This window comes from Pangasianodon hypophthalmus, chromosome 14 (genome assembly GCF_027358585.1).
Source record: "Pangasianodon hypophthalmus isolate fPanHyp1 chromosome 14, fPanHyp1.pri, whole genome shotgun sequence".
Classification (NCBI taxonomy): Eukaryota; Metazoa; Chordata; class Actinopteri; order Siluriformes; family Pangasiidae; genus Pangasianodon; species Pangasianodon hypophthalmus.
In genome coordinates, this window is record NC_069723.1 from 25,841,286 (window position 1) to 25,866,544 (window position 25,259).

General features: G+C 40.9%; 3 protein-coding genes, 1 long non-coding RNA gene and 2 other non-coding genes across 10 annotated transcripts in view; 4 read left to right on the plus strand and 2 right to left on the minus strand.

Moving 5' to 3' along the window:
* Positions 1 to 256, minus strand: part of LOC113524415 (uncharacterized) — a 46,985-nt gene extending 46,729 nt beyond the window's left edge. For all 4 annotated transcript variants that reach the window (XM_053239701.1, XM_053239700.1, XM_034310626.2 and 1 more), the window contains exon 1: positions 165 to 256. The gene's annotated coding sequence lies outside the window, so the exon portion shown is untranslated. The remainder of the gene's footprint in view (positions 1 to 164) is intronic.
* A 4,292-nt stretch (positions 257 to 4,548) lies between these two features.
* Positions 4,549 to 9,409, plus strand: rps8a (ribosomal protein S8a). The gene is made up of 6 exons (XM_026910652.3): positions 4,549 to 4,626; positions 5,589 to 5,695; positions 7,291 to 7,390; positions 8,012 to 8,187; positions 8,922 to 9,051; positions 9,251 to 9,409. The coding sequence occupies exons 1-6, from the start codon at positions 4,623 to 4,625 to the stop codon at positions 9,358 to 9,360; spliced, it is 627 nt and encodes a 208-aa protein (XP_026766453.1). The 5' UTR covers positions 4,549 to 4,622; the 3' UTR covers positions 9,361 to 9,409.
* LOC113524426 (small nucleolar RNA SNORD46) lies at positions 7,094 to 7,200 on the plus strand. Its single transcript, XR_003402541.1, has one exon. It is a non-coding gene; the product is annotated as a small nucleolar RNA SNORD46 (small nucleolar RNA).
* An 878-nt stretch (positions 9,410 to 10,287) lies between the features above and the next one.
* On the plus strand, positions 10,288 to 10,427 carry LOC113524427 (small nucleolar RNA SNORA47). The gene has a single exon (XR_003402542.1). It is a non-coding gene; the product is annotated as a small nucleolar RNA SNORA47 (small nucleolar RNA).
* Positions 10,428 to 11,953: 1,526 nt separating this feature from the next.
* best4 (bestrophin 4) lies at positions 11,954 to 20,489 on the minus strand. Of its 2 annotated transcripts, XM_053239716.1 has the most exons (10): positions 20,414 to 20,489; positions 19,735 to 19,886; positions 19,205 to 19,299; positions 18,203 to 18,436; positions 17,231 to 17,385; positions 17,085 to 17,162; positions 15,682 to 15,837; positions 15,298 to 15,378; positions 14,206 to 14,342; positions 11,954 to 12,897 (listed from the first exon to the last, which is right to left on the minus strand). In XM_053239716.1, the coding sequence occupies exons 2-10, from the start codon at positions 19,884 to 19,886 to the stop codon at positions 12,561 to 12,563; spliced, it is 1,425 nt and encodes a 474-aa protein (XP_053095691.1). In that variant the 5' UTR covers positions 20,414 to 20,489; the 3' UTR covers positions 11,954 to 12,560. The 2 variants fall into 2 exon arrangements, with proteins under 2 accessions (XP_053095691.1, XP_034166595.2); XM_034310704.2 differs by lacking the exon at positions 20,414 to 20,489 and having other exon boundaries at positions 19,735 to 19,955.
* Positions 18,295 to 20,691, plus strand: LOC117599080 (uncharacterized). Its single transcript, XR_008303568.1, has 2 exons — positions 18,295 to 18,428; positions 19,753 to 20,691. It is a non-coding gene; the product is annotated as an uncharacterized LOC117599080 (long non-coding RNA).
* Positions 20,692 to 25,259: the final 4,568 nt, after the last annotated feature.

Here is a 25,259-nt window from a genome sequence, read left to right on the forward strand (position 1 = left end):
CTGCATAATGTTCCTGCAGGCTTTTTTTTTTTTTTTTTTTGTAAAGGAAAGTTTCACAGTACCGAAATTTCTCTCTCTCTCACACACACACACACACACACACACACACACACAAATTATACACACAGATTATAATCTGTACCTGTGTTTATATGTACTCTTACCTGTAACTGCTCAGATAAACTCCTGCAGGTTGGATCTTAATCCCAGTCCCGTCTCAGCCTCCACCGCCTGCGCGAGCTCGGGGTCCACTGGGTGACGTCAGAGCTCGCTTCTGATTGGCTGGATGCTTGTGTCGGTGTTTTCTGTAACCAGATGGGAATGTGTCAAATTTCCGCCACGGAAACATAATAATAATAATAATAATAATAATAATAATAATAATAATAAAGGTAATTGCGACTTTATTTCCCGCAGTTTTGAGATAACTTCCCACAATTCTGACTTTTCACAATGACAAGTTTTCTTAGTCATTCCACAGTGCTAACTTTAATTCCATCTGGAAAAATAAATCTGAGTATGTAAAGAAGAATGTTTTGGCACGCAGTGATGAAGCTGGAGTTTCCAAGTCACTGATTTAGAACTAATAATGAATGGAGGTGTAAAGATTCAGTGGCTGAGATCCAGTATAAGGCTCTCTGTCTCCTCTTCATGCGGGAGAAACTGGAAGAAACTGGAAGAAACTGGGAGAAACTGGGAGAAACTGGAAGAAACTGGGAGAAACTGGGAGAAACTGGAAGAAACTGGGAGAAGCTGGGAGAAACTGGAAGAAACTGGGAGAAACTGGGAGAAACTGGAAGAAACTGGGAGAAACTGGGAGATACTGGGAGAAACTGGGAGATACTGGGAGAAACTGGGAGAAACTGGGAGATACTGGGAGAAACTGGGAGAAACTGGGAGATACTGGGAGAAACTGGGAGATACTGGGAGAAACTGGGAGAAACTGGGAGAAACTGGGAGATACTGGAAGAAACTGGGAGAAACTGGGAGAAACTGGGAGATACTGGGAGAAACTGGGAGAAACTGGGAGAAACTGGAAGAAACTGGGAGAAACTGGGAGAAACTGGGAGATACTGGGAGAAACTGGGAGAAACTGGGAGATACTGGGAGAAACTGGGAGAAACTGGGAGATACTGGGAGAAACTGGGAGAAACTGGGAGATACTGGAAGAAACTGGGAGAAACTGGGAGAAACTGGGAGATACTGGGAGAAACTGGGAGAAACTGAGAGATACTGGGAGAAACTGGGAGATACTGGGAGAAACTGGGAGAAACTGGGAGCTGTGGGACTGTTGCTAAAGTGTGATTCTGAAATGTCAAAGCTGCCTTTAAAACCATCCAGCTTTCATCAGCATGTGTTCTTCTGCTGGAAACTGGCATTTTCACACACTCAGCCCTCACAAAACTTGTGAAAAATTTGGAATAATCATTTTATTGTACACCGTAACAAATCTTTGTTTTATGAAAAATGGTTTAAGATTTATTCTGTGATCGAGATGATGGATCATCATGGAAATGTTCTTAGCTACAGTGATTTTTGTTTAAAACACAGATTTGTGTGTCGCCTTAAAGAAGCTCGAACAATTTCCATATAATTAAATTCTAAGTTGATATAATAGTGGAGTCTGAGAGTTCCCTGCTGGTCCAGTGGCCAGGATTCGATTCCCAGTCAGGGAAACAAGTTTTTCAATATTCACAGACTGGACTGACCACACACACACACACACACACACACAACTGACACCATCCCACTCTCTTTGCAATTTTTGCACATTTCCTTATTTACTACCTACATTTTTGTTGCTACTGTATTTATAAAACTATTGTATATAATTTCCTGTCATCACTCTCTGCCTGGATGCTTCCCCAATAACTGCGATGCCCATATATGGTAAACGCTTATCTGCTGAATACTGTGCCATAGTGTGTTATATTTACATTCACACCATTTTATTATATTATTACATTCATTATTCATTATTATTTACATTCACACCATTTTATTATATTATTACATTCATTATTCATTATTATTTACATTCACACCATTTTATTATATTATTATCTGATTCACTTTCACACTAGAGCTGTGTACTGACCGGCACTGTGCTCTCTTACTGCGCCTACTGTACTGGCTTAGTAGTTATTATACTGGTTTAGTAGTTATTATACTGGTTTAGTAGTTATTGGTCTGGTTTAGTAGGTATTATACTGGTTTAGTAGTTACTGTACTGGTTTAGTAGGTATTTGTCTGGTTTAGTAGTTATTATACTGGTTTAGTAGTTATTGGTCTGGTTTAGTAGGTATTATACTGGTTTAGTAGTTACTGTACTGGTTTAGTAGGTATTTGTCTGGTTTAGTAGTTATTATACTGGTTTAGTAGTTACTGTACTGGTTTAGTAGGTATTTGTCTGGTTTAGTAGTTACTGTACTGGTTTAGTAGTTATTATACTGGTTTAGTAGTTACTGTACTGGTTTAGTAGGTATTTGTCTGGTTTAGTAGTTATTATACTGGTTTAGTAGTTACTGTACTGGTTTAGTAGTTATAGGTCTGGTTTAGTAGTTACTGTACTGGTTTAGTAGTTATAGGTCTGGTTTAGTAGTTACTGTACTGGTTTAGTAGTTACTGTACTGGTTTAGTAGTTATTATACTGGTTTAGTAGTTACTGTACTGGTTTAGTAGGTATTTGTCTGGTTTAGTAGTTATTATACTGGTTTAGTAGTTACTGTACTGGTTTAGTAGTTATTTGTCTGGTTTAGTAGTTACTGTACTGGTTTAGTAGGTATTTGTCTGGTTTAGTAGTTATTATACTGGTTTAGTAGTTACTGTACTGGTTTAGTAGTTATTTGTCTGGTTTAGTAGTTACTGTACTGGTTTAGTAGTTATAGGTCTGGTTTAGTAGTTACTGTACTGGTTTAGTAGGTATTGTACTGGTTTATTAGTTATTGTACTGCCTTGTGCTGTGTGCATGTGCACTTTATGTAGTAATGTGTAGTCTCTTGTAGTTCTGTGATCTTCATGTGGCACCATGGTCCTGGAGGAACGTTGTTTCGCTTCACTGTGTACTAACTAGCTGTGTCTGGCTGAAATGACAATAAACGCCACTTGACTTGATTTTACTTGTATTGCTAAAAGGTATTTGTTCGTATCCTAAAGTCATCGCTTCTCTCCCAGCTTTATATATATTTATAACTTTTTCATTAAGGACCAAAATGTGACATTATAAACTTAGAAATATTTTGTTTAGAAATTTAGAAATATTTTCATTGATAGACTTCAATCCAAGTCAGCTCAGACGTCACCAGATCTTCAGAGACCTTGAGATGGATGAGTTACACGAGATAAGGATGATTTCCAATTTTTCCAGAAATTAAAGAAATAATTTTTCATTTAAATCATTTAAAATAATGAATTTTTGAGTTTTATTCTTCAAAAGAATTTCTCAGGTTAAGATTTAATATCGATGAAAACACTTCAGTTTTGTGGGTTCAGTTGTGCAACTGGATGTCCGGTAATAATGTTCATATGAAGCCGATAAATTATAAGCTGATTAAATTTGCTGTACTTAAGAAAGACTCTAAACGTCACTTTCTGATTAACAATTTATTCATAATTAAACTTAGAATATTTACAGTTGCAGGATTTTTCATGCGTAATTGTAGATTCATGAAAACCCACCAAATGATTTTGATAATTTAAGGGCATCTGTTCTCGTAGCTGCAGGTGAGAATGCCGTTACAATGGCGTTACGCTGCCGTTACGCTGTCGTTACGCTGCCGTTACAATGGCGTTACGCTGCCGTTACGCTGCCGTTACGCTGTCGTTACGCTGCCGTTACAATGGCGTTACGCTGCCGTTACACCGGCGGGGCTGCTGAATGATTCGGGCGACTGGAATATGATGTAATCTCATTTTATCGCTAATAAAATTACATAATTACTCCCTTTTCTTTTTTTAATTTAATTTAATTTTATTTTCTTCTCAGAACTAAAATTTGTCCAACAAATGTGTGTTAATGTTTGTTAATTCTGTCCATCATGAGAGTCTGGATTCCTTTCTTCTAAAATAGATGTATCACTTTTAACACTTTCACTTAACTCACTGTCACAACACAGCATAACACAAACACAACACATCATAACACAACATAACACAACACATCATAACACAACATAACACAACACAACACAACACATCACAACACATCATAACACAACATAACACAACACATCACAACACAAAATGACATAACACAACACATCATAACACATCATAACACAACATAACACAACACATCATAACACATTATAACTCATCACAACATAACACAACACATCATAACACATCATAACACATCACAACACAACACATCACATCAACACACAACACAACACAACACATCATAACACAACACAACAAATCACAACACATCACAACACAACACATCATAACACAAAATGACATAACACAACACATTACAACACAACACATCATAACATAATACGATATAGATGTCGGGTTTAAACGGGTCCTGTTCTCTTCTCGCAGAATCTCGCGATAAGTGGATGCTTGAAACCTGCCCATGATCCTTTGCGGTTCCTCTTTCTAGCCGGCGCCTGAGAATGGGTATGTGTTTTCATCATGTCCTGCTCAGCGGAATCCGAGCTCATCTGCCTGATTAAACTTTATATTTTGGTTTAATATTATATTCAGGTTATTTAGTAGACACTTCGCCTCGGTTCCGAGCCCGTATTGCGTGTTTGTGTGGGTTTATTTGGTATATTTTGCGATGAGATGAGTTTGGAGAGAGGAATGGTGACATGTCTCAAGATGGCGGCGCTCTTTGGGTACACACTGCTGTGAACATTACTGACTAGACTGTTTATTCGGGGTGCTTTTTTAACGAGTGCATGAATTAAGATAAATTCTGTTGTAGTGTATGTGTTTGTGAGGTTAAAGCTTTTATTGTTGGAGAGAACGTGAGAAAATAGTCGGAAAGGCCTGGTGCTAATTAGCCGATTAGCTTGGTGAGGCGCTGAAGAGACTGAAGGCATCATGCTGTTAAATAACTTTATATTTATCTAAACTTCAGCTATCTTTAACTTTTCTATACCACATGAGAGATGTGTAGGGTCGAGTATCATCATCCTGTACTATAAATACAGTTTGAAGAAGATTTAGTTAGCTAGCGTGCTAATGTTCTCATATAGCATGTGACTTAAAATTTTATATTTTTAATTAATACTGATAAAATCCTGACTTTTCACTGCTTTGTATTTATTTCTGCTGTAGTATTTTTGTCTTTTTGTCTTTTGTATGTGCTGCAGAACAGGAAAGTTGTTTTTAATTGATGCAGGCAGATCAGAATGTCATTGTAAGGTGTAAAGTTTATATAATATTTAATAATATTTAATAATCTTGCTCCACAGTGCTCGAGTGTGTGTGATGAGTGTATTGCGGAGTCTGAGTAAATCCTGCTGAGACTCACCTTGGAGAACTGAACACTCGAGTGTGTGTGTGCGTGTGTGATGAAGGCTTTCATGATTTGAGCACTAACTGTTATGATTTTATTTATTTTTTAACGAAAGGTATCTCAAGGGACAACTGGCACAAACGCCGCAAGACCGGTGGCAAACGCAAACCCGTCCACAAGAAGAGGAAGTATGAGCTCGGACGGCCTCCATCAAACACAAAGGTACAGCAATAACACACACACACACACACACGATGACTGAATTATTTATTTATTCCACACACACACACACACACACACACTCGGAGTTCTGTTTTCTAACGCAGCTCTGAGTAGAAACTTTGACTCTGGTCTGAAAGCGTGCATCTGACTCTGTGTACACTCCTGGGCAAAAAGAAAATGTTCCAAGCCGAAAATATTTATTTTTTAAAGCTCTTAACATCAAATCATTGATCAAGAAATGAGCAGGAATGGAACAAAGAGATAAAGGAGCTCAGTTTGGGAGCTTTTCCCTCTGATTTCTGTAAATGTTGAAGTCTTGTGGCTCTTGATGAGCTGCATCAGGCGGCTGATAACCAAATAATCACTAATCTTGTAAGAAGAAAAAAAAATCCCAGAAGATATTTTTGGAAGTGTTTGTACACCCAGACATGTGTTAGTCTGAATTTTACTTCAAACATGTGAATCATTATCATGATTTTGTGTACAAGAAGACTATAGAAGTGAATTTCGCTGTTTCTAGCTTTTCCCCAAACAGCAGAAGGAATGTTCTCACCAGTCATTTGTTCTTAAGACCATTAAAAAGCTTCATATTTTGGGCTTGGTTCAGTTTTTTCTCCCAGGAGTGTAAGCGTGGTGGTGTGATAACCCGGCTTTACACCGTGTGACTCTTCAGCTTGAGTTTGCAGTCAGAGAGAGAAAATAACTCTTTAAAACAAGTGAAATGAGCTGAGATCGGTGGCGTTAGAACACACGACGTGGTATATTTATATATTTTAAATCACTTTGAAGAATGTGTGTGAGAGCTGTAACGCAGAGGAACGTCGCTTCATAATCCGACCTGCAGAACACGTCCTCGCTCGGTCTGTTAGAGTTTATCACGATCTCGTACAAAAGATCTTAAAACTCAGCTGAGCTCACACACCGAGTTAAAGTGTGTGTTTAAGACCAGCGTTAGTGGAACCGTGTTCTGTATATTTCACTAAAAAGTTTTATAGTTGTGTAAACGCTGTGGTTCCTCTCGTACTGCAGCCTATAAAGTAATTCACTTTCTGTATAATTACAATGAATAAATCCACTGCGACTCTAAAGCTCCTTTATTTTATGAAGAAAAGTGTAAAGCTTGTTCTCATACAGCAGGACTCTCTCTCTCTCTCTCTCTCTCTCTCTGTGTGTGTGTGTGTGTGTGTGTTCTGTCTTACCCATCTATCTGATTTAATCGAACAGTTTAAACACTTGGTTAATAAAATAAAAACCTCAGTTTAATAACGTTCAGAATTATGTTGTGATGTTGCTCAAGTAATCTTTAAACGGGACGGACCGCTCCGATGGGATGTCCCGTCGTCTCCACGGTTACAATATTTATAATTGTGCCGTCGTCATGGCGATCAGCATGCTGTCCATGTGAGTGATGTAAACACGTCCTTAGGTCGGTCTGTGTTTGACCGTTTTGGTCAAAGCTTTGGACCTTCCAATGTTAGGATCAGTCATAGTTACACTGACACATGGACATGCTGCTGATGATGATGAAGGTGGTGATGATGATGAGTGTTTTAGTGTGACATCGTTAACGTTTTTGAAATGTTATTTCGTTCCAGCTCGGCCCAAAGCGCATCCACACGGTGAGAGTTCGCGGTGGGAATAAGAAATACCGCGCGCTCCGGCTCGACGTGGGCAACTTCTCCTGGGGCTCAGAGTGTAAGTGTGTGTGTGTGTGTGTGTGTGTGTGTGGGGAGCGGTTAAAATAAATAGTCCAGATTATTCCTGCAGGTCTTTTTTCCATGATGATACCACGTCCAGTTCTGCTACTGAGTGCGTGTGAGTGACACTTATGTTCCAACTCTGAGAAAAAGACCTGCAGCTCACAGATCATTAATACGCCAAATACTGTAGCTCCGGCACGTCACGCTCGCTTTAGGGTTAAAATAAATAAATAAATAAACACTTCAGTAGGACAATAACAACAAAATCTGCAAAGTAGCAGTGAGTTCTTTAGATGTTGTTTTAGTTTTTTTTTTTACTGAATCCAGCAAGAATGTGGAAACTTGTTTTAGTTGTAGGTTACGTTTTAAACTTCTTTAAATTCTTAATGTAATTGATTTCTCTGTGTAATTCTCGGACTCTACTTCACGTCTAGTTTATTCTGTGTTTATTGAGTGTTTTAAGGACTCAGAATCCAACATAAGGCATCATGCTGGTGATTTTGTTATTTTTAATGCGGCGAGTGGTTTGGAGCAGCGTCTGTGTGGACCAGTTAAATTAATCAGGGGGGTGTGTGTGATGATGATGATGATGAACGTGTTGTTTCGGTGGTTGCAGGCTGCGCCCGTAAGACCAGGATCATCGATGTGGTCTACAACGCCTCCAATAACGAGCTGGTCAGAACCAAAACCCTGGTGAAGAACTGTGTGGTTCTGGTGGACAGCGCCCCCTTCAGGCAGTGGTACGAGGCTCACTACGCTCTGCCTCTGGGACGCAAGAAGGGCGCCAAGCTGGTACGATTTCACCGTTCACTCATAAAAAAAAAATTTAAAGATTAAAACACACGCAGCCATTTATGTATGATGTCAGGTAAGATGTTTCATGTTAGGGTAATTAAAATACTTTATAGTATTTGTTTTTGTTACTTTAACATTTAGCGTTCCTATTCATTTGAATATTAATTAGATATACAATTAGCTTGAACATCAAACAAGTGAAGTTTCATATTTCACAAAAACGTGAAGATAAACAACCCTTTCACTTAAATCGCAGTGACTAGTGGTCAAGCTGGGAATCGGTTTTAAGTAAGATTTGAGTGATACTGCCCCCTAGTGACAGAAAACACGAGTGTTGTGAAACCTGTGTGTCTGAAGGATTATTTTTGCTTTTAAGTGCAAATGCACACAGTAGCCGTTGCAGGTAAATAACGTTGCTTGTGCGTGTTCTCGTAAATAAACGGGTCAGGGATGTTTTGTTGTTTTTGGGATTAGATTAAGGCTGTAAAGGAGAGCATGTGGAGTGTTAAATGGTCTTTCTGTGATGAGATTGTTGTCCAGTTCTGCTCCTGAGTGACACTGATGCAGTCGAACACTCTGAGAAAGACTCGAGGTCCCAGTGCAGGAGCACAAATATCAACACACAACCCATCACATTATTCATTTATTTCAGCACTGATTTCTCCAGAGTAATGCGTTACGCCATAAAACGAGCGTGTCCCGTTCAGTCACGTCCTGCTTTCTCCTGGCAGACTCCTGAAGAGGAGGACATCCTGAACAAGAAGAGGTCGAAGAAGGTGCAGAAGAAGTTCGACAAGCGCAGAAAGAACAGCAAGATCAGTCCTCTGTTGGACGAGCAGTTCCAGCAGGGCAAGCTGCTCGGTGAGGCTCGCATCCATCCCACATGCTCATGTTTTATTTCCCATAATGCAACACTCATGATGAAATCTATCCAGTTCTGCTACTGAAACCACAGTGACGAACTCTTACCACTTTCTGACTGCAAACATTCATCAATCTACACTGATGCACTGCTTGTGTATGGAGCTGTAACGAAGTGTTTTCTGTCTGTTTTTCCCAGCATGCATTGCTTCCAGACCTGGACAGTGTGGTAGAGCTGATGGCTATGTTCTGGAGGGGAAAGAACTGGAGTTCTACCTGAGGAAGATCAAGGCCAAGAAAGGCAAATAAATGTACAGCTCTGTTTGATACGACGCCATTAAAACGAAAACCACCCACAGCCCTGTGTACGTCTCTTTATTATTAACCTGCGCCGTGCTCGTTCAGCCTGACTGCCATGTTTTGGACTTTGTGTTGCTTAATAGGCTCAAGAAGTAATTAATAATAATAATAATCATAATAATAACTTAGTGACTGCAGGCTGAGGAACCTGTGTATGAACCTGAAGACCACAGATCCTCCTGTGTGAAGTCTCTGCTGAGCTAAAATTTGTCAGGTGTTCTTATTTTTTTAATTTTTTATTTTTTTTTATTTTTATTTGTGCAAGTGGTTCCCCAATATCAGTTTGATCAGAATTTCTTGTTCAGTTGATAAAAAGTGCAGATGAACCCACTGACATGAGAGTGAGTGACAGCTGTGTAGGTGTAATATTAACTGGAAGCGCCGTTTAAAACGTGTCCTCACTTCCTGTCAGGGCGAATGGAGAATGTTTTAAGCTCAATAATATGAAAATCAGTGTATGTTCCACTTCAATAACATTACACACACACACACACATTTACTTAAAATGAGTTCAATATGTTTATTAGGATGCACTGAAAAATCAGTCTGAACTGAACAAATTATTTAATGCTGATTAGAAAGTGATTCTACAGTTTTTATGATGTAGACCATAGAAAAGTTTACATGTGCGCTTTATTAATTGCTGTACGCAACATCTTTATCCTAGAACAGCAAGAAGTTGTGTGTGTGTGTGTGTGTGTAAGCTTTTTATTTTCCTAGACTTGTTTTTGAGTTATTGAGGTTCTGGATTAAAACCATTTCATATTAATGAACAGTCTAATAACTCACACACTAATATTTCTCATCGTAACAGCAGGTCAGGATTTTTCACCTCTGTCCCGATATAACGCTCTGACTGCAGACTTGCTGACTTTAGGGAGGTGTGAGAAAGTTATGCAGCTTTGTGCCGTGTTGCTATAACTGGTTATAACCTCCGATATTAATGTGACTCGCTCGGGTGCTGCAGCGACTCCTGTTTTCCTGCAGCGAGCCTGTGCAGTGCTCGTGTACACACACAGTCATGAACGTTCAAGTTTATTTCAGTCCACTGTGCAAACAAATTGAGTTGTTTTTCAAATCAGTTCATTTTTAATCATCTGGTGCAGCGTATATTTTTAAAGGTTTACACACTAATGCCTGGGAACTGATTTATTTTATACAGGAACACCGAACAATCCTGCGTGACTCAATCAGCTGCTAATAAATAAGAGTTAATTAACAATTAAACCTCATTAAACATGTTTTCAGCACACACACACCCTAATAATCTTACTTTCATTAATAAACATATTAAATCCTCCAACTCATGGAAATTATTGTAGTTTTTGGTAAAATAGATCAGGTGATCTTTCACCAAGTGAGATTTTAATACATGATGTTGTCCGTACTGCACAGCTCTCCTCATCACCTTTTATTTATTACGTTTATTAAGCATTTGTAATGTTTATTAGGTATAAAATAACTTTCATCACAGCTTCTTTCTACATATAATAAATATATAAAACTTTATATCACTGCTGTACTCTGGGATTACGCTCCTTTGTCTACACTGCAGTTATACCGTTTTATTCGTTATTCCTTTTATATTAAGCAGTTAACATCTTTATTCACTTCTCTTAGCTCTTATTTTTTATTTTTGCTTCTTTAGTGTTTTTGTTGTGAGCAAAAAATGTGACCTGAAAATAAATCTAAATCTAACAAATAGAAATGTTTTTACTCCTAATATCACAGGCTTCTAATCCTAAACCCCGGACAGTAAAGGGTGGTGTCCTGGACAGAGTTTAAATTAAACTATAAACACATTTTTATTTAATTTGAAATACTTCCAGACTATAATCTGAACTGAATTAAACTAGATTAAACTGAATCTCCCTGTACTGAGAGATAATGCTTTTAATCTAATCGTTTCACTAATGATGAACAGAATGATGGCATTAAAGATGAACTGCAGATGTTAGTTTGTGGTGGATCTAATGCTAAAGAGCAAACATCTAAACGCACCACACAACAACGTAACGATCCTCTTCTCTTCTCTCTGTTTTATGGACATACTGGATTGACATTAAAGTTATTGCTCAGTGCAGGAATTGTGGAATAAAAACATCAAAGTGAATCTAAAAAACAAGTTTAAAGTTACTGCTCCTCTGTAAATAAAGTCATTTAGCAGGTATATGACGTCCTGACTGGAATAACGGAGAGCTGGAAACTTTGGAGAACATAGCAGATGAAGACAATGATGATCAGATGATGGATGAAAGACTTCTAGATATATTTATTGTTGTGAATGAGAATGAGAGTCTGGTTGTAGCCTGCAGCTCTACAGCCTGGAAGTTCTGAGATGTTTGATATTCCTGTCGTCTGGACGTAGCAGTGATCCTGATGTGATCAGCTGTTAGTTTATTAAGTATTCTTTACACACTACAGACTCTTACACACAAAAAACCCTGAACTTCAGAGTGATTGGAGACGAGATTTTATTTGTTTTGAGTCACAGATGAAAGCTTGTGCTCCAAAAAAAAAAAGGAAAAAAAAGTGATCCCTGTATTTATTTTATGCAATTTTAAAAAGTAATGATGTGTAAATCCTGTAAAGCATCAGTAATGTGTGAGAATTTATTTATGGATTGTGGAGCTCAATGTTCTACACTGACGGATAATCTGAATAATCTCTCCTCTGAGAAACGACATTAAACTGAGGTCTCTTTAAAGGTTTCATTTAAACCTTCATCATATAATATTTGCAAGTTTTCATATTTAAATCTAGATCTAAGGCCGTTTCTATCCCTGACTCAGATTGTGATTTAGTCATTATAGACATTACAGATTTTACACACTGTCACAAAGCAGCTTTACAGAAATCCAGATGTGGATTTAATCCAGTTTATTAAAGCCTCTTAATCTACTTCTATGATTAACACGTTTTTTATAACAAGTTGCATGACTGTGACATGATTTCTTCCAAGACACAACTTCATTTAACTTCATTGTGGACTGTGTATAAAAAAAAATCCATGGTTTATCCAGTACAGAGATAAACACTGAGGAATTGTTTTACGTTACGGAGCGGTGTGAGTGCGATACGCTGGTTAAACTTCTCCTGTTCGAGAGACGGTCAGGTGTTTATCTGAGGTGATCACGGCGTCTCGTCTCTCAGTGATCTGAACTGTGATGATCTGTGTGCTGGTCTTCATCAGACTGCTCTAAAGCCAGCACACACTGCGTCTGCGTCTGCTCCTGCTCCTGCGTCTGCGTCTGCGTCTGCACCGTGTCCTCACACTGCGCTGGACTGTGTGTCTTATCCGGTATCATGTCGATTCTCTCGGCTTCTTTTTCGTGTGTGTTCTGATCAGATGCTGCGTGTTTACTACAGCAGCAGAGTCGCTTCGCTCCTCGGCTTATCTTCTGTTTCCGTGCAGCCGGAGGCCAAACGCTGACCGGGAGCATCGGATAATCAGCCATGACGTCCTCCACGTCCTCATCAGTCACCCTGATAAACAAGAAATATACAATTATACAACTAAAATACGATTATCACTCATCAGCCATGTCTCCTTCTACAGCTAAACTACATACTGTATAACATCCTCATGTATAAGTTTACCGTTATAGTACATGCTCAGCTTCTCTGAACTTCAGTTCTTAAGTCATAGGAATGTAAAAGATTCAAGTTATTAAAGTTATAAAGTTGTTTATGTCCACAGTGGATGTTCAGTGTCTGATGTGCTTCTTTAGTTTTGCACTGGAGCTGTGACAGTAATGTAGCTAGCGATGGAATGGGAGTGTATAGCCTTCAGTTTATTATTATTATTAAAGTGATTATTTAAGATGATTCCTCGTCACGCTGTACGAGATCCTGTACAGTAAAGTGTGATGTGAATTCTGTAACAGTGTGTGTGATCGCGCGCGTCTCCGTCTCCGTGAAGATCCTCTAACGATAGACCTGCGATTAAAGAACACGACGACGTTCTGCTCACGTCATCCATCAACGTGCTCCGGAAATCAGCTTGTGCACACACACACGCACACGTACAAACAGACACACGCACACGTACAAACACACACGTTCTTCACAGTGAGCTGGAGGTTTTTCTGTGCATTAGCGCGTTTGCTTTACGCTTCTCCATCGCCGCTACCGTATCTGTAGCTGCGCCGTGAGTTTGCCTGTTGGTGGATTTTAGACGAGTGTCATACCAGCGCTCACACTCTGAGACTTTAATCACAGATTTCTCACACACACACACTCACACACTCATACACACTTACTTTGTCGTTGCGTTCTAAGATCGCCGATCTCAACTCACTTTGTAAAGCCGGGTTAACTCCTCCCACTGTGGCGTCTCGTCACTCCGCTCTGTGTCTCTAACAGACCTGTAGATGTTTTTTCTGTCTCTGTATGATGAACTCTTATCTATAAACGATAGATCGATTAAAAAAAAGGACAAACTTGCAAACACTCGCAGTGTAAATTCACGTTCTTCCTCAGCATCAGACATAGGTAGGGGGCGTGGCCTAAGGTGTGAAGGCGGAGTTTGCATTTATATGTTTAATTCGCACTTATTTAGCTATTTTATAAACTGGTTTCTGTAGAAACGGTGCTGCTGAGATGTTTTATTCATGCAGGTTGAGTGTAACTGAAGGTCGGGATTATACACCACGTCCACGCTGGACGGAGTAACGAGGCTTCATAACGAGGCTTCATAACGACGCTTCATAACGACGCTTCATAACGAGGCAACTGACCGCACGTCCTCAGAGGGAGTGTGGCGTTAGACAGATGAGAGAAACAGGAAGTGACCTCATGTCGTATGTAGAGCCCATGAAGACGGGCCGCGCTGGAGTGAACGCACGGCTCAGAGCTTTATCCGTCCAGTATTTGTCCTTCTGGAGAGGAGGAAGGTTTTGGTGCATGTCGTCCACAGCGAGCATCGACACCTGACAGAAACATGGAGAGATGTTTTTACAGATCAGAAATGATCCTCTTCTTCTTCTCATCCCCTCATCCTCATCCTCATCCCCCCATCCCCTCATCCCCTCATCCCCTCATCCCCATATCCTCATCCCCTCATCCCCATCCTCATCCCCTCATCCCCTCATCCCCTCATCCCCCCATCCCCTCATCCCCATATCCTCATCCCCTCATCTCCTCATCCCCTCATCCTCATCTCCTCATCCCCTCATCCCCATATCCTCATCCCCTCATCCTCATCCCCCCATCCCCTCATCCCCATATCCTCATCCCCTCATCCCCTCATCCTCATCTCCTCATCCCCTCATCCCCATATCCTCATCCCCTCATCTCCTCATCCCCTCATCCCCTCATCCCCATCTCCTCATCCCCTCATCCCCATATCCTCATCCCCTCATCCTCATCCCCTCATCCCCTCATCCCCTCAGCCTCATCTCCTCATCCCCTCATCCTCATCCCCTCATCCCCTCATCCCCTCATCCCCTCATCCCCTCATCCTCATCTCCTCATCCCCTCATCCCCTCATCCCCATATTCTCATCCCCTCATCCCCTCACCCTCATCCCTTCATCCTCATCTCCTCATCCTCATCCCCTCATCCTCATCCCTTCATCCCCTCATCCTCATCCCCTCATCCCCGTCATCCCCCTCATCCCCTCATCCTCATCCCCTCATCCTCATCCCCTCATCCTCATCCCTTCATCCCCTCATCCTCATCCCCTCATCTCCTCATCTCCTCATCCTCATCTCCTCATCCTCATATCTGCATCATGAAGTGCACTGCTGTTGATTATTAATTAACATTAATAATTAACATTAATAAATTAGTAAAAGAAATCATAATATTTATGCTAATATAGCATTTATGCTAATGTGACTAGCTGTGTGTTATTTGTGTAATTGAGTGTGATGTGTAATAAACCTGAATGTTTCGATCAATCAGCTGATTTGTTTCAAAATCATCATCGTCCTCACCAAACGGGTTGATGATCAATTCCCCGACCTGAACAAACACGATTAACACGATGAATAATAACTCTAATCATGTGGGAAAAACAAAATACCCATAATGCACTGTGGTGTCTAAAGATGGCACTAACGATGGCACATGACCTGAGTAGTGATTAAAGGGGTGTGGTTTGGGACACGCCCACAGTGAAGCGATGACGGTGAAATCATTTTTCAAGTTTTGTTTCGCTTTTAAGGCAGAATTTAAAACGTCATTTCGACGTGAGAGTTTAAATCTTTTTAAAAGAATTAAAAATTAAATTAAAAGAATAAATTCTTTTTTTCTCTAACGTCTCACCTTCAGCCAGCCGGCGTAGAAGAAGAACTCGAGCAGTGTGAAGACGGGGACGTACAGATCCACGTGGACTTTGTGCTCGTCCACTTTCTCAGGCCTCACAAACTGCCGTCCGATCAGACAGAAAGCAAAGAAAGAGTACACGGCTATCGTAACCACCTAAACACACACACACACACACACACAGAGTGAATTCAGAAGTGTTGATGAAAAGATGAATGTTGATTTAATACTAATACATTTGCAAGAAACAGTGAAAATGGCCTAAAATGAAAATGAGCACAGTGGAGATTTGCTCACTGGTTACTTTAGTTTAGCTACGATGCGAACACACGTTTTTCTTGCGTGATTTCGGCTCGAGTGAGGAGCAGCGTTAAGTCCAGTGCCACCGTCTGACAGTTTAATATAACTACAATATGTCACTCTGACATTGATGCTCTGGCTGTAAACACACTCACACACACTATGGAATGTCATTCAAGGTCAATATTAAATACATAAATATAACAATATTCATTAATTTATAATATCGTCACTTTAAAGTCCATGAAAAGGTTTTTTTTTCCACACGGAGGACATGGGAGGAGACGCGTCTTAATCAGAGACACGGTTTATCTGGAGGAGGGAATATTTTCAGGATAAAGTGATGAATGAAGGTAAAGTTTCTCTGTAAGCGTAGCAGATGAGCGCTAGGTCAGATTATCCTTCACACAGTGAGCACGTTTTCTTTACAGCATCGAATTAACACCAACACTGACTTTATTTTATTAATTCATCAAATCAACATAGTGAATTAAAATTGTGATAAAATCTCCTACATCTCACACACACACATTACGATTTCATCACATCCATTTAGTGTCTCGTGGCTTCATTAAGTTGCGCTCGAGTAACTGTCAGAGCTCCATATAAATAATAAAATGTAAAATAACAGTCTGCGCTGGATCAAGTGCTATTCTCTGAGCTGCTGAATAATGAGTGTGGAAGCCATTTTGTTCAGTTAAACCAGTGATTAATGTGAGAATTAAAGCTAGCTCTATGCGTGCAGTGATATATCGCTGCTATACGAGACTCCTGTTACATTTATTTCAACACTCGCAAAATCTTCTCACTCAGATATCATCATATTAGTCTTTTTAGTTTTCATTTTTAAATGAAAAAATTAATCTCTCTTGTTTTATGTTACATCGTATTACATTCAACAGCAAAGGAAAAAAAAACACTAGATCTGATTTTAATCTGAATGTGGAGATCCAAAAAGCACTTAACAGAAATATGAAGTATATTTAGAGTGACTCCAATGTTTTAGGGCTTCCCCTGGTGGCAGTTGTGTCTGTGTGAAGGTGTGTGTGTGTGTGTCTGTGTGTGTGTGTGTGTGTGTGTGTGTGTGTGTGCAGGTGAGTTACCTGAGTGTAGACGAGCGGGATGCTGATCCAGTCATAGTGGAAGAGCATACTGCATTTCCCTCTGTAATTATTCAGCTCCTACACACACAGAATACAGTTAGTGTGTGTGCGTGTGTGTGTGTGTGTGTGTGAGTAAACACACTCACATCCATCAGCAGTCTGAGAGCGATGTCATCTTTCACTCGTCCCTCTTCTCTCGCTCTTGATGCCAAATTAGCGAACCACGTCAGCGGCATCCAGTATTTATTAAAGTCTGAGTGCAGATGATTCAGAGCCTTTAACTCCTCCTCAGTCATAAACCCTGCAGGGAAAAACCATAAACACACTTATTATCTACTAATACACACTCTGTGTGTGTGTGTGTGTGTGTGTGTGTGTGTGTTACAGTACAGTGACAGGATGGTGTGATGAGGAGGAGTTACTGTTACCTCCCTGACATCCCCGAGTGTTTTATTCCTCTTACACCACAGCAACTTACCAACAATTACAACTTTTCATTTATTACTGAACGACACGTCACACTTTCAACCCATTTATAGATCAGTTTAATGTTCATGAGACGAGTGAGTTCCTGTTGTCGCTTACGTTATAGCAGCTATAAACACTCGTTCCCTCACCAGCGTCTCTTTATTCTCTCTCTTCAACTTAATAAGAGAAAATAAAAATCGCAGCTTGTTCCGCATGTTACTGAGAAACCGCAAAGAAGCGTAAACTCCTCTGTCCTGAAGACGTCAGAAAACTTACAGCTACAGCTTTACCTCTGAGTGTTACAAAGCGCTGACACTGGAGACTCCTTCCATACATGTTACATAAACATCTCCTTACTTTAAGAAAACTTATTGACGATTAGATATTAGATTATTAAACATTAGATATTAGACTTTAGATGACTTCATAGTTTATATATACAACATAAAAAGTATGTACACTCAAATTGAAGTTTATTTTTGAAACTTTTTTAAATTTGAAAAAATATTTTCATTTTAATGGTATAATTTGTTATTTTAAATTTTATTATTTTATTAATATCTTTTTTATGTATTTTTTTTGCATTATTTTTATTAATTTCCTGCTTTTTTATGTATTTTTTTTATTTACAGATGGGCGTGGCTCAGTACCTGCCTCCACGATGTCCTCGAGTGTGCGGAAGCGCTTGCGTACGCGTGTGCTGATGGAGCGCAGGATGAGGACGGACGACAGGTTCGCGTATCTCATGAGCGTACGCCTCATCATCCGGCCGCGCTCATCAACACCGTGCACGTTCCCCGAAACCACCATCATCAGATTATCAGGAAGAGGAAAACTGGTGTACTGACCCCACCAACGCTGGAATGCCGTTGAGATGTAAAAACCTGAAACACACACACACACACAAACACACACACACACACACACACACACCTGCAGTCAGGAGGAGGTTTAGAGCTCTGTTTCCCTCAGGACTGTTTACACTGATCAGTTTCCCAAAAGCATTGCAAAGTTAAGATCATCTTAACTGGGAGAGAGAGAGAGAGAGAGAGAGAGAGAGCAAGAGAGAGAGATGGAGAGAGAATGAGAGAGAGAGAGATGGAGAGAGAGATGGAGAGAGATGGAGAAAGAGAGCGAGAGAGAGATGGAGTGAGAGTGAGAGAGAGAGATGGAGTGAGAGCGAGAGAGAGATGGAGTGAGAGTGAGAGAGAGAGATGGAGTGAGAGCGAGAGAGAGATGGAGTGAGAGCGAGAGAGAGATGGAGTGAGAGTGAGAGAGAGAGATGGAGTGAGAGCAAGAGAGAGATGGAGAAAGAGAGCGAGAGAGAGATGGAGTGAGAGTGAGAGAGAGAGATGGAGAGAGAGAGAGAGAGAGAGAGAGAGAGAGATGGAGTGAGAGCGAGAGAGAGAGAGAGAGAGTTCAGTGTGATGCTCGCTCTACCATTTAACGACGCTCTGTGTGATGTGATGCTTTGAGGAAATTTTACCCAGTAAGATGAAGAGACAGACTGATGAAGTGTTAAAGTTGTGTTAGTGTTGAAGCTGAAGTTGTGTTAGTGTTAAAGTTGTGTTAGTGTTGAAGCTGAAGTTGTGTTAGTGTTAAAGCTGAAGTTGTGTGTGTGTGTGTGTGTGTGTGTGTGATATCTGACTCACCGAGAACAAATGACATGGGAATGAGTTTAGCGAATTTATTACAGTGACGTGCAGCTCTCTCAAAAAGCTCCTGCTGAACTTCACTTAATACACACCTGATAATACACAACGTAACACACAATACACAATTGAATACACAACATAACCCACAATATACAACTTAATACACAACATAATACACAACTTAACACACAATGCACAATTTAGTACACAACTTAACACACAAAGTACAACTTAATACACAACTTAATACACAACTTAACACACAATACACAACTTAATACACAATACATAACACACAACAGAACACACAATGTAATGCAGCATTACATGAGCGTTAGCTGAACGTTATATGAGCGTTAGCTGTTTATCAGCTGATTTGTGAATTTCCCTCTGAGATTAATAAAGTGATCTATCTATCTCTCTATCTATCTATCTATCTATCTCTCTCTCTATCTATCTATCTATTTATCTATCATCTTTAATGTGTGTATGTGTGTGTATGTGTGTGTGTGTGCGTGTGTGTGTACCTGTATACGACACTGAAGAGGCCGTACAGTAAGCAGAAGACGAGGAACTCTTTATAGAGCAGTTTGTAAATGCTGCCCCTCCATCGGAGCAGAAGTTTGGTGAATCCAGCGAAGCGAGCGTTCGCCACCTCCAGAGTGTACGACACCGTCATCTGGTCACATGACACAGTCTAGCATTACAGTACAGCACGCTACAGTAACACACTGTACTACAGTATAGAGCTGTACAGAGGAATTACTGTATCTCTGTCAATCAGTCTCGTGTAATGTGTGCAACATGACAAAAAAAAACACAACATAAAACACAATACACAACTTAATACACAACACAATATGCAATACACAACATAACACACAATACACAACTTAACACACAACACAATACACAATACACAACTTAATACACACCTAATGATACACAACCTAACACACAATATACAACTTAATACACAACACAATACGCAATACACAACATAACACACAATACACAACTTAATAATCATTATCTCTCTGATTGTCTCTGAGACAAAACTCTCAGGAAAGTGTGTGATGTAATAAATCCTGAGATCGATACTGTATCATCATAATCATCATATCTCTCAGCTCTGGATCAGTGGCTCTGAAAAGCGTCGCTCTAAACCTTTTACCAAACTGAGCATGATGACGATTTCTCTCTTACCTTCAGCGCCGCGTGTTCCGTGTGAGAGGAAGCTCGTCACTCGTCTTCATCTTTATAGCCTCCGTCTGATGGCAGCTTCTGTCCCTCCGGTGATTTGTGGTTTGGGAACCAGAGCTACAGTAAAGTGTAGAGCTCCAGGTTCTGCCCCGGTGACTGATGGACAGTTCTCCATTCCTGCAGCATCCTGAAGTTAAATATTATAAAACTGTGCAGATTTATAGAACTGCAGCCTGTTTAACGAGTCGATCTCACACTCAGAATAAATTCTCTTAATATTGTGTAGGTTTCTGTTGAGGTGAGTCGGACACTTTACATTTACATTTACACCTGAGACACTTAGTGAGAATTATTTATTTAATTATTAAATAATTAGATCGGTTTCTACACGCCTTGATTTTATACACTTTATATATCAGCCAGCCTCTTAAACTGCTTTAATAAATCAACAAACATCACTGAATTAATGATACACCAGAAAAAAGTCACGTATAACACACTATTTGTGAAGTACAGATATCTGCATTAGTAAGTGTGTTACACAGGGTATGAAATAGAGGTGTGAATGGGATTGTGTTTTATTTACACTCCTGAGATTGTTGTTTTTATTTGTACCTGCACACGATATTTTCTAATGAACATAGCTGGTTCTATTTCCCAAATGATATCAACAAATTATTCATTTAAACCAGCGCTTTTCAACTGTGAGTAAATGAAATAAATTCCCCGCACCCCCTCAGCAGATTTTTTTAACCATCTATTCGAATATATTGCTTCTTATTTCTATGTACAGTTATTTCTAGGCTATTTATTAGAGCCATAAATATTTTTTATCCATGAGCTTTTGACGGACCGAACACATTCAGTCTAAGCTGAACATATTTAGGCCGAGGTGTTTATGACGTGTTTGGATTAAAACACATTCAATTCACGTCAACAGACCGATAAATAAACCCTCAGTGAATAAATACTAACTGTGATAAAGGTGATTGTGATTTCTATCTCTGTAAATAAATTAAAATCACAGACCTCTGGGTCTCCCAGACCCCTCTTTGAGAACCACACAACGACTCTGTAATGTTAATAAACGCTATGATGAAATAAAGGTGTGTATCAGTGTGTAGTGTAGAGTCAGATATTTATAGAAATGATGATTTAGAGCCGAGCTCAGAACCGCACTTCTGCTTCACACTGATTTATAATGGGAACGGTTTAACAAGCCGATCTTCCACTTAAACACAGAGACAGTGTGACAGATTAAACATTTCACACGTTTATTTAACAGGTTTGTGCTCATTTTAAGAAATTAACAGTATTCACTGATTTTCCCCTTTATTTAAAAGAGAAAAGTGTATAATGAAGTATGTTTTTGTAATCTACACTTAAATGTTGTTTGTCTCTCCAGCAGGAACCTTAAATGTGTTACGTAAAACCCTGCAATAGAAAGGTTCCAAGTTGAAGGTTTTTGGAAGCTAAGAACCACAGTTTGAGACAGAATGTGTGTGTGTGTGTGTGTGTAAAGAGGTGTGTTAAAGGGGAATGGATATGGATTGTACAAAGGTCAAATATAGGGTTCTTTAGTTCCTCGGATGGAAGCTTTAAATGTTCTATATAGAACCAGTACAAACTCCAAATTATTGCTAATTATTTTTCTTCTTAATACCTAGAACCTTTTTAATATTTAGCTTCTTGGTACTTGAACCAAGTCAGAACTGAGGATTGTGAGAGTGAGGAGTGTGAGAGTGAGTAGTGTGAGTGTGAGGAGTGTGAGGAGTGTGAGTATAAGGTGTGTGAGAGTGAGGAGTGTGTGTTTGAGGTGAGTGTGAGGAGTGTGAGAGTGAGGAGTGTGAGAGTGAGGAGTGTGAGTGTGAGGAGTGTGAGTATAAGGTGTGTGAGAGTGAGGAGTGTGTGTTTGAGGTGAGTGTGAGGAGTGTGAGAGTGAGTAGTGTGTGTTTGAGGTGAGTGTGAGGAGTGTGAGGAGTGTGAGTGTGAGGAGAGTGCGGAGTGTGAGTATAAGGTGTGTGAGAGTGAGGAGTGTGTGTTTGAGGTGAGTGCGAGTGTGAGGAGTGTGAGGAGTGTGAGAGTGAGGAATGTGAGTGTGAGGAGTGTGAGTGTGAGGAGTGCGAGGAGTGTGAGAGTAAGGAGAGTGAGGAGTGTGAGTGTGAGGAGTGTGAGGAGTGTGAGGAGAGTGAGGAGAGTGAGGAGTGTGATTGTGAGGAGAGTGCGGAGTGTGAGTATAAGGTGTGTGAGAGTGAGGAGTGTGTGTTTGAGGTGAGTGCGAGTGTGAGGAGTGTGAGTGTGAGGAGTGTGAGGAGTGTGAGTGTGAGGAATGTGAGTGTGAGGAGTGTGAGTGTGAGAGTGAGAGTGAGGAGTGTGATTGTGAGGAGAGTGAGGAGTGTGTGTTTGAGGTGAGTATGAGGAGTGTGAGTGTGAGGAGTGTGAGTGTGAGGAGTGTGTGTTTCAGGTGAGTGTGTGTGTTTGAGGTGAGTGTGAGGAGTGTGTGTTTGAGGTGAGTGTGAGGAGTGTGAGGAGTGTGTGTTTGAGGTGAGTGTGAGTGTGAGGAGTGTGAGGAGTGTGTGTTTGAGGTGAGTGTGTGTTTGAGGTGAGTGTGAGGAGTGTGAGGAGTGTGAGTGTGAGGAGTGTGAGTGTGTGTTTGAGGGGAGTGTGAGGAGTGTGTGTTTAAGATGAGTGTGAGGAGTGTGAGGAGTGTGAGTATAAGGTGTGTGAGAGTGAGGAGTGTGAGTATAAGGTGGGTGAGAGTGAGGAGTGTGTGTTTGAGGTGAGTGTGAGGAGTGTGAGTGTGTGTCTGAGGGGAGTGTGAGGAGTGTGTGTTTGAGGTGAGTGTGAGGAGTGTGAGTGTGAGGAGTGTGAGTGTGAAGAGTGTGAGGAGTGTGTGTTTGAGGTGAGTGTGTGTTTGAGGTGAGTGTGAGTGTGAGGATTGTGAGTGTGTGTTTGAGGGGAGTGTGAGGAGTGTGTGTTTAAGGTGAGTGTGAGGAGTGTGAGTATAAGGTGTGTGAGAGTGAGGAGTGTGAGGAGTGTGAGTATAAGGTGTGTGAGAGTGAGGAGTGTGTGTTTGAGGTGAGTGTGAGGAGTGTGAGTGTGAGGAGTGTGAGTATAAGGTGTGTGAGAGTGAGGAGTGTGAGGAGTGTGAGAGGTGTGAGTGTGAGGAGTGTGAGAGTGAGGAGTGTGTGTTTGAGGTGAGTGTGAGGAGTGTGAGAGTGAGGAGTGTGTGTTTGAGGTGAGTGTGAGGAGTGTGAGTGTGAGTATAAGGTGTGTGAGAGTGAGGAGTGTGTGTTTGAGGAGTGTGAGGAGTGTGTGTTTGAGGAGTGTGAGGAGTGTGCGTTTGAGGTGAGTGTGAGGAGTGTGAGAGTGAGGAGTGTGAGTGTGAGGAGTGTGAGTGTGAGTATAAGGTGTGTGAGTGTGAGGAGTGTGTGTTTGAGGTGAGTGTGAGGAGTGTGAGAGGTGTGAGTGTGAGGAGTGTGAGTGTGAGGAGTGTGAGGAGTGTGAGTGTGAGGAGTGTGAGTGTGAGGATTGTGAGAGGTGTGAGTGTGAGGAGTGTGAGTGTGAAGAGTGTAAGGAGTGTAAGGAGTGTGAGTGTGAGGAGTGTGTGTTTGAGGTGAGTGTGAGGAGTGTGAGTGTGAGGTGAGTGTGAGGAGTGTGAGTGTGAGGTGAGTGTGAGGAGTGTGAGTGTGAGGAGTGTGTGTTTGAGGTGAGTGTGAGGAGTGTGAGTGTGAGGATTGTGAGGAGTGTGAGTGTGAGGAGTGTGAGGTGAGTGTGAGCGTGAGGAGTGTGAGGAGTGTGAGTGTGAGGTGAGTGTGAGGAGTGTGAGGAGTGTGAGTGTGAGGAGTGTAAGGAGTGTGAGTGTGAGGAGTGAGGAGTGTGACAGTGAGGAGTGTGAGAGTGAGGAGTGTGAGTGTGAGGAGTGTGTGTTTGAGGTGAGTGTGAGGAGTGTGAGGAGTGTGAGTGTGAGGAGTGTGAGTGTGAGGAGTGTGAGGAGTGTGAGTGTGAGGAGTGTGAGGAGTGTGAGTGTGTGTTTGAGGTGAGTGTAAGGAGTGTGAGTGTGAGGAGTGTGAGGAGTGTGAGTGTGTGTTTGAGGTGAGTGTAAGGAGTGTGAGTGTGAGGAGTGTGAGGAGTGTGAGTGTGAGTGTGAGTGTGAGGAGTGTGAGTGTGAGGAGTGTGAGTGTGTGTTTGAGGTGAGTGTAAGGAGTGTGAGTGTGAGGAGTGTGAGGAGTGTGAGTGTGAGTGTGAGTGTGAGGAGTGTGAGTGTGAGGAGTGTGAGTGTGAGCGTGTGTTTGAGGTGAGTGTAAGGAGTGTGAGTGTGAGGAGTGTGAGTGTGAGGAGTGTGAGTGTAAGGAGTGAGAGTGTGTGTTTGAGGTGAGTGTGAGGAGTGTGAGTGTGAGGAGTGTGAGTGTGTGTTTGAGGTGAGTGTGAAGACACAGACAGTTCCTGGGAATTGAGCAGGTTAAAACAGTGAACGGTGTTTAATAGCGATGAAGCTGCAGCACTGAGCCGAGAGCAGATCAACACTGAGCCTTTAACTTCTGCTTTTAAAGGTAATAACAAACTGCAGAATGAGGAAATTATAAATCATAACTCCACTCGGACACACGAACAGCTTCCTTTAACCCGGCGTGTGGGGCATTAAACACATCCCAGCTTTTCCTTTTAAAAAGGAATATCGAGTATATTACAGAAAGAGCTGTGTTCAGAGTCAGTGACTTAAATCCCAAAGTTACGTCAGTATTTGTGCAGGAAAGTTCCTGGTATTCAGAGTCGGGTTCCACACCTGATTTTCCGAGCTCCACGTTCAGATTATTAAAATCACCTGCGTGTAAATCACAGAGGTTGC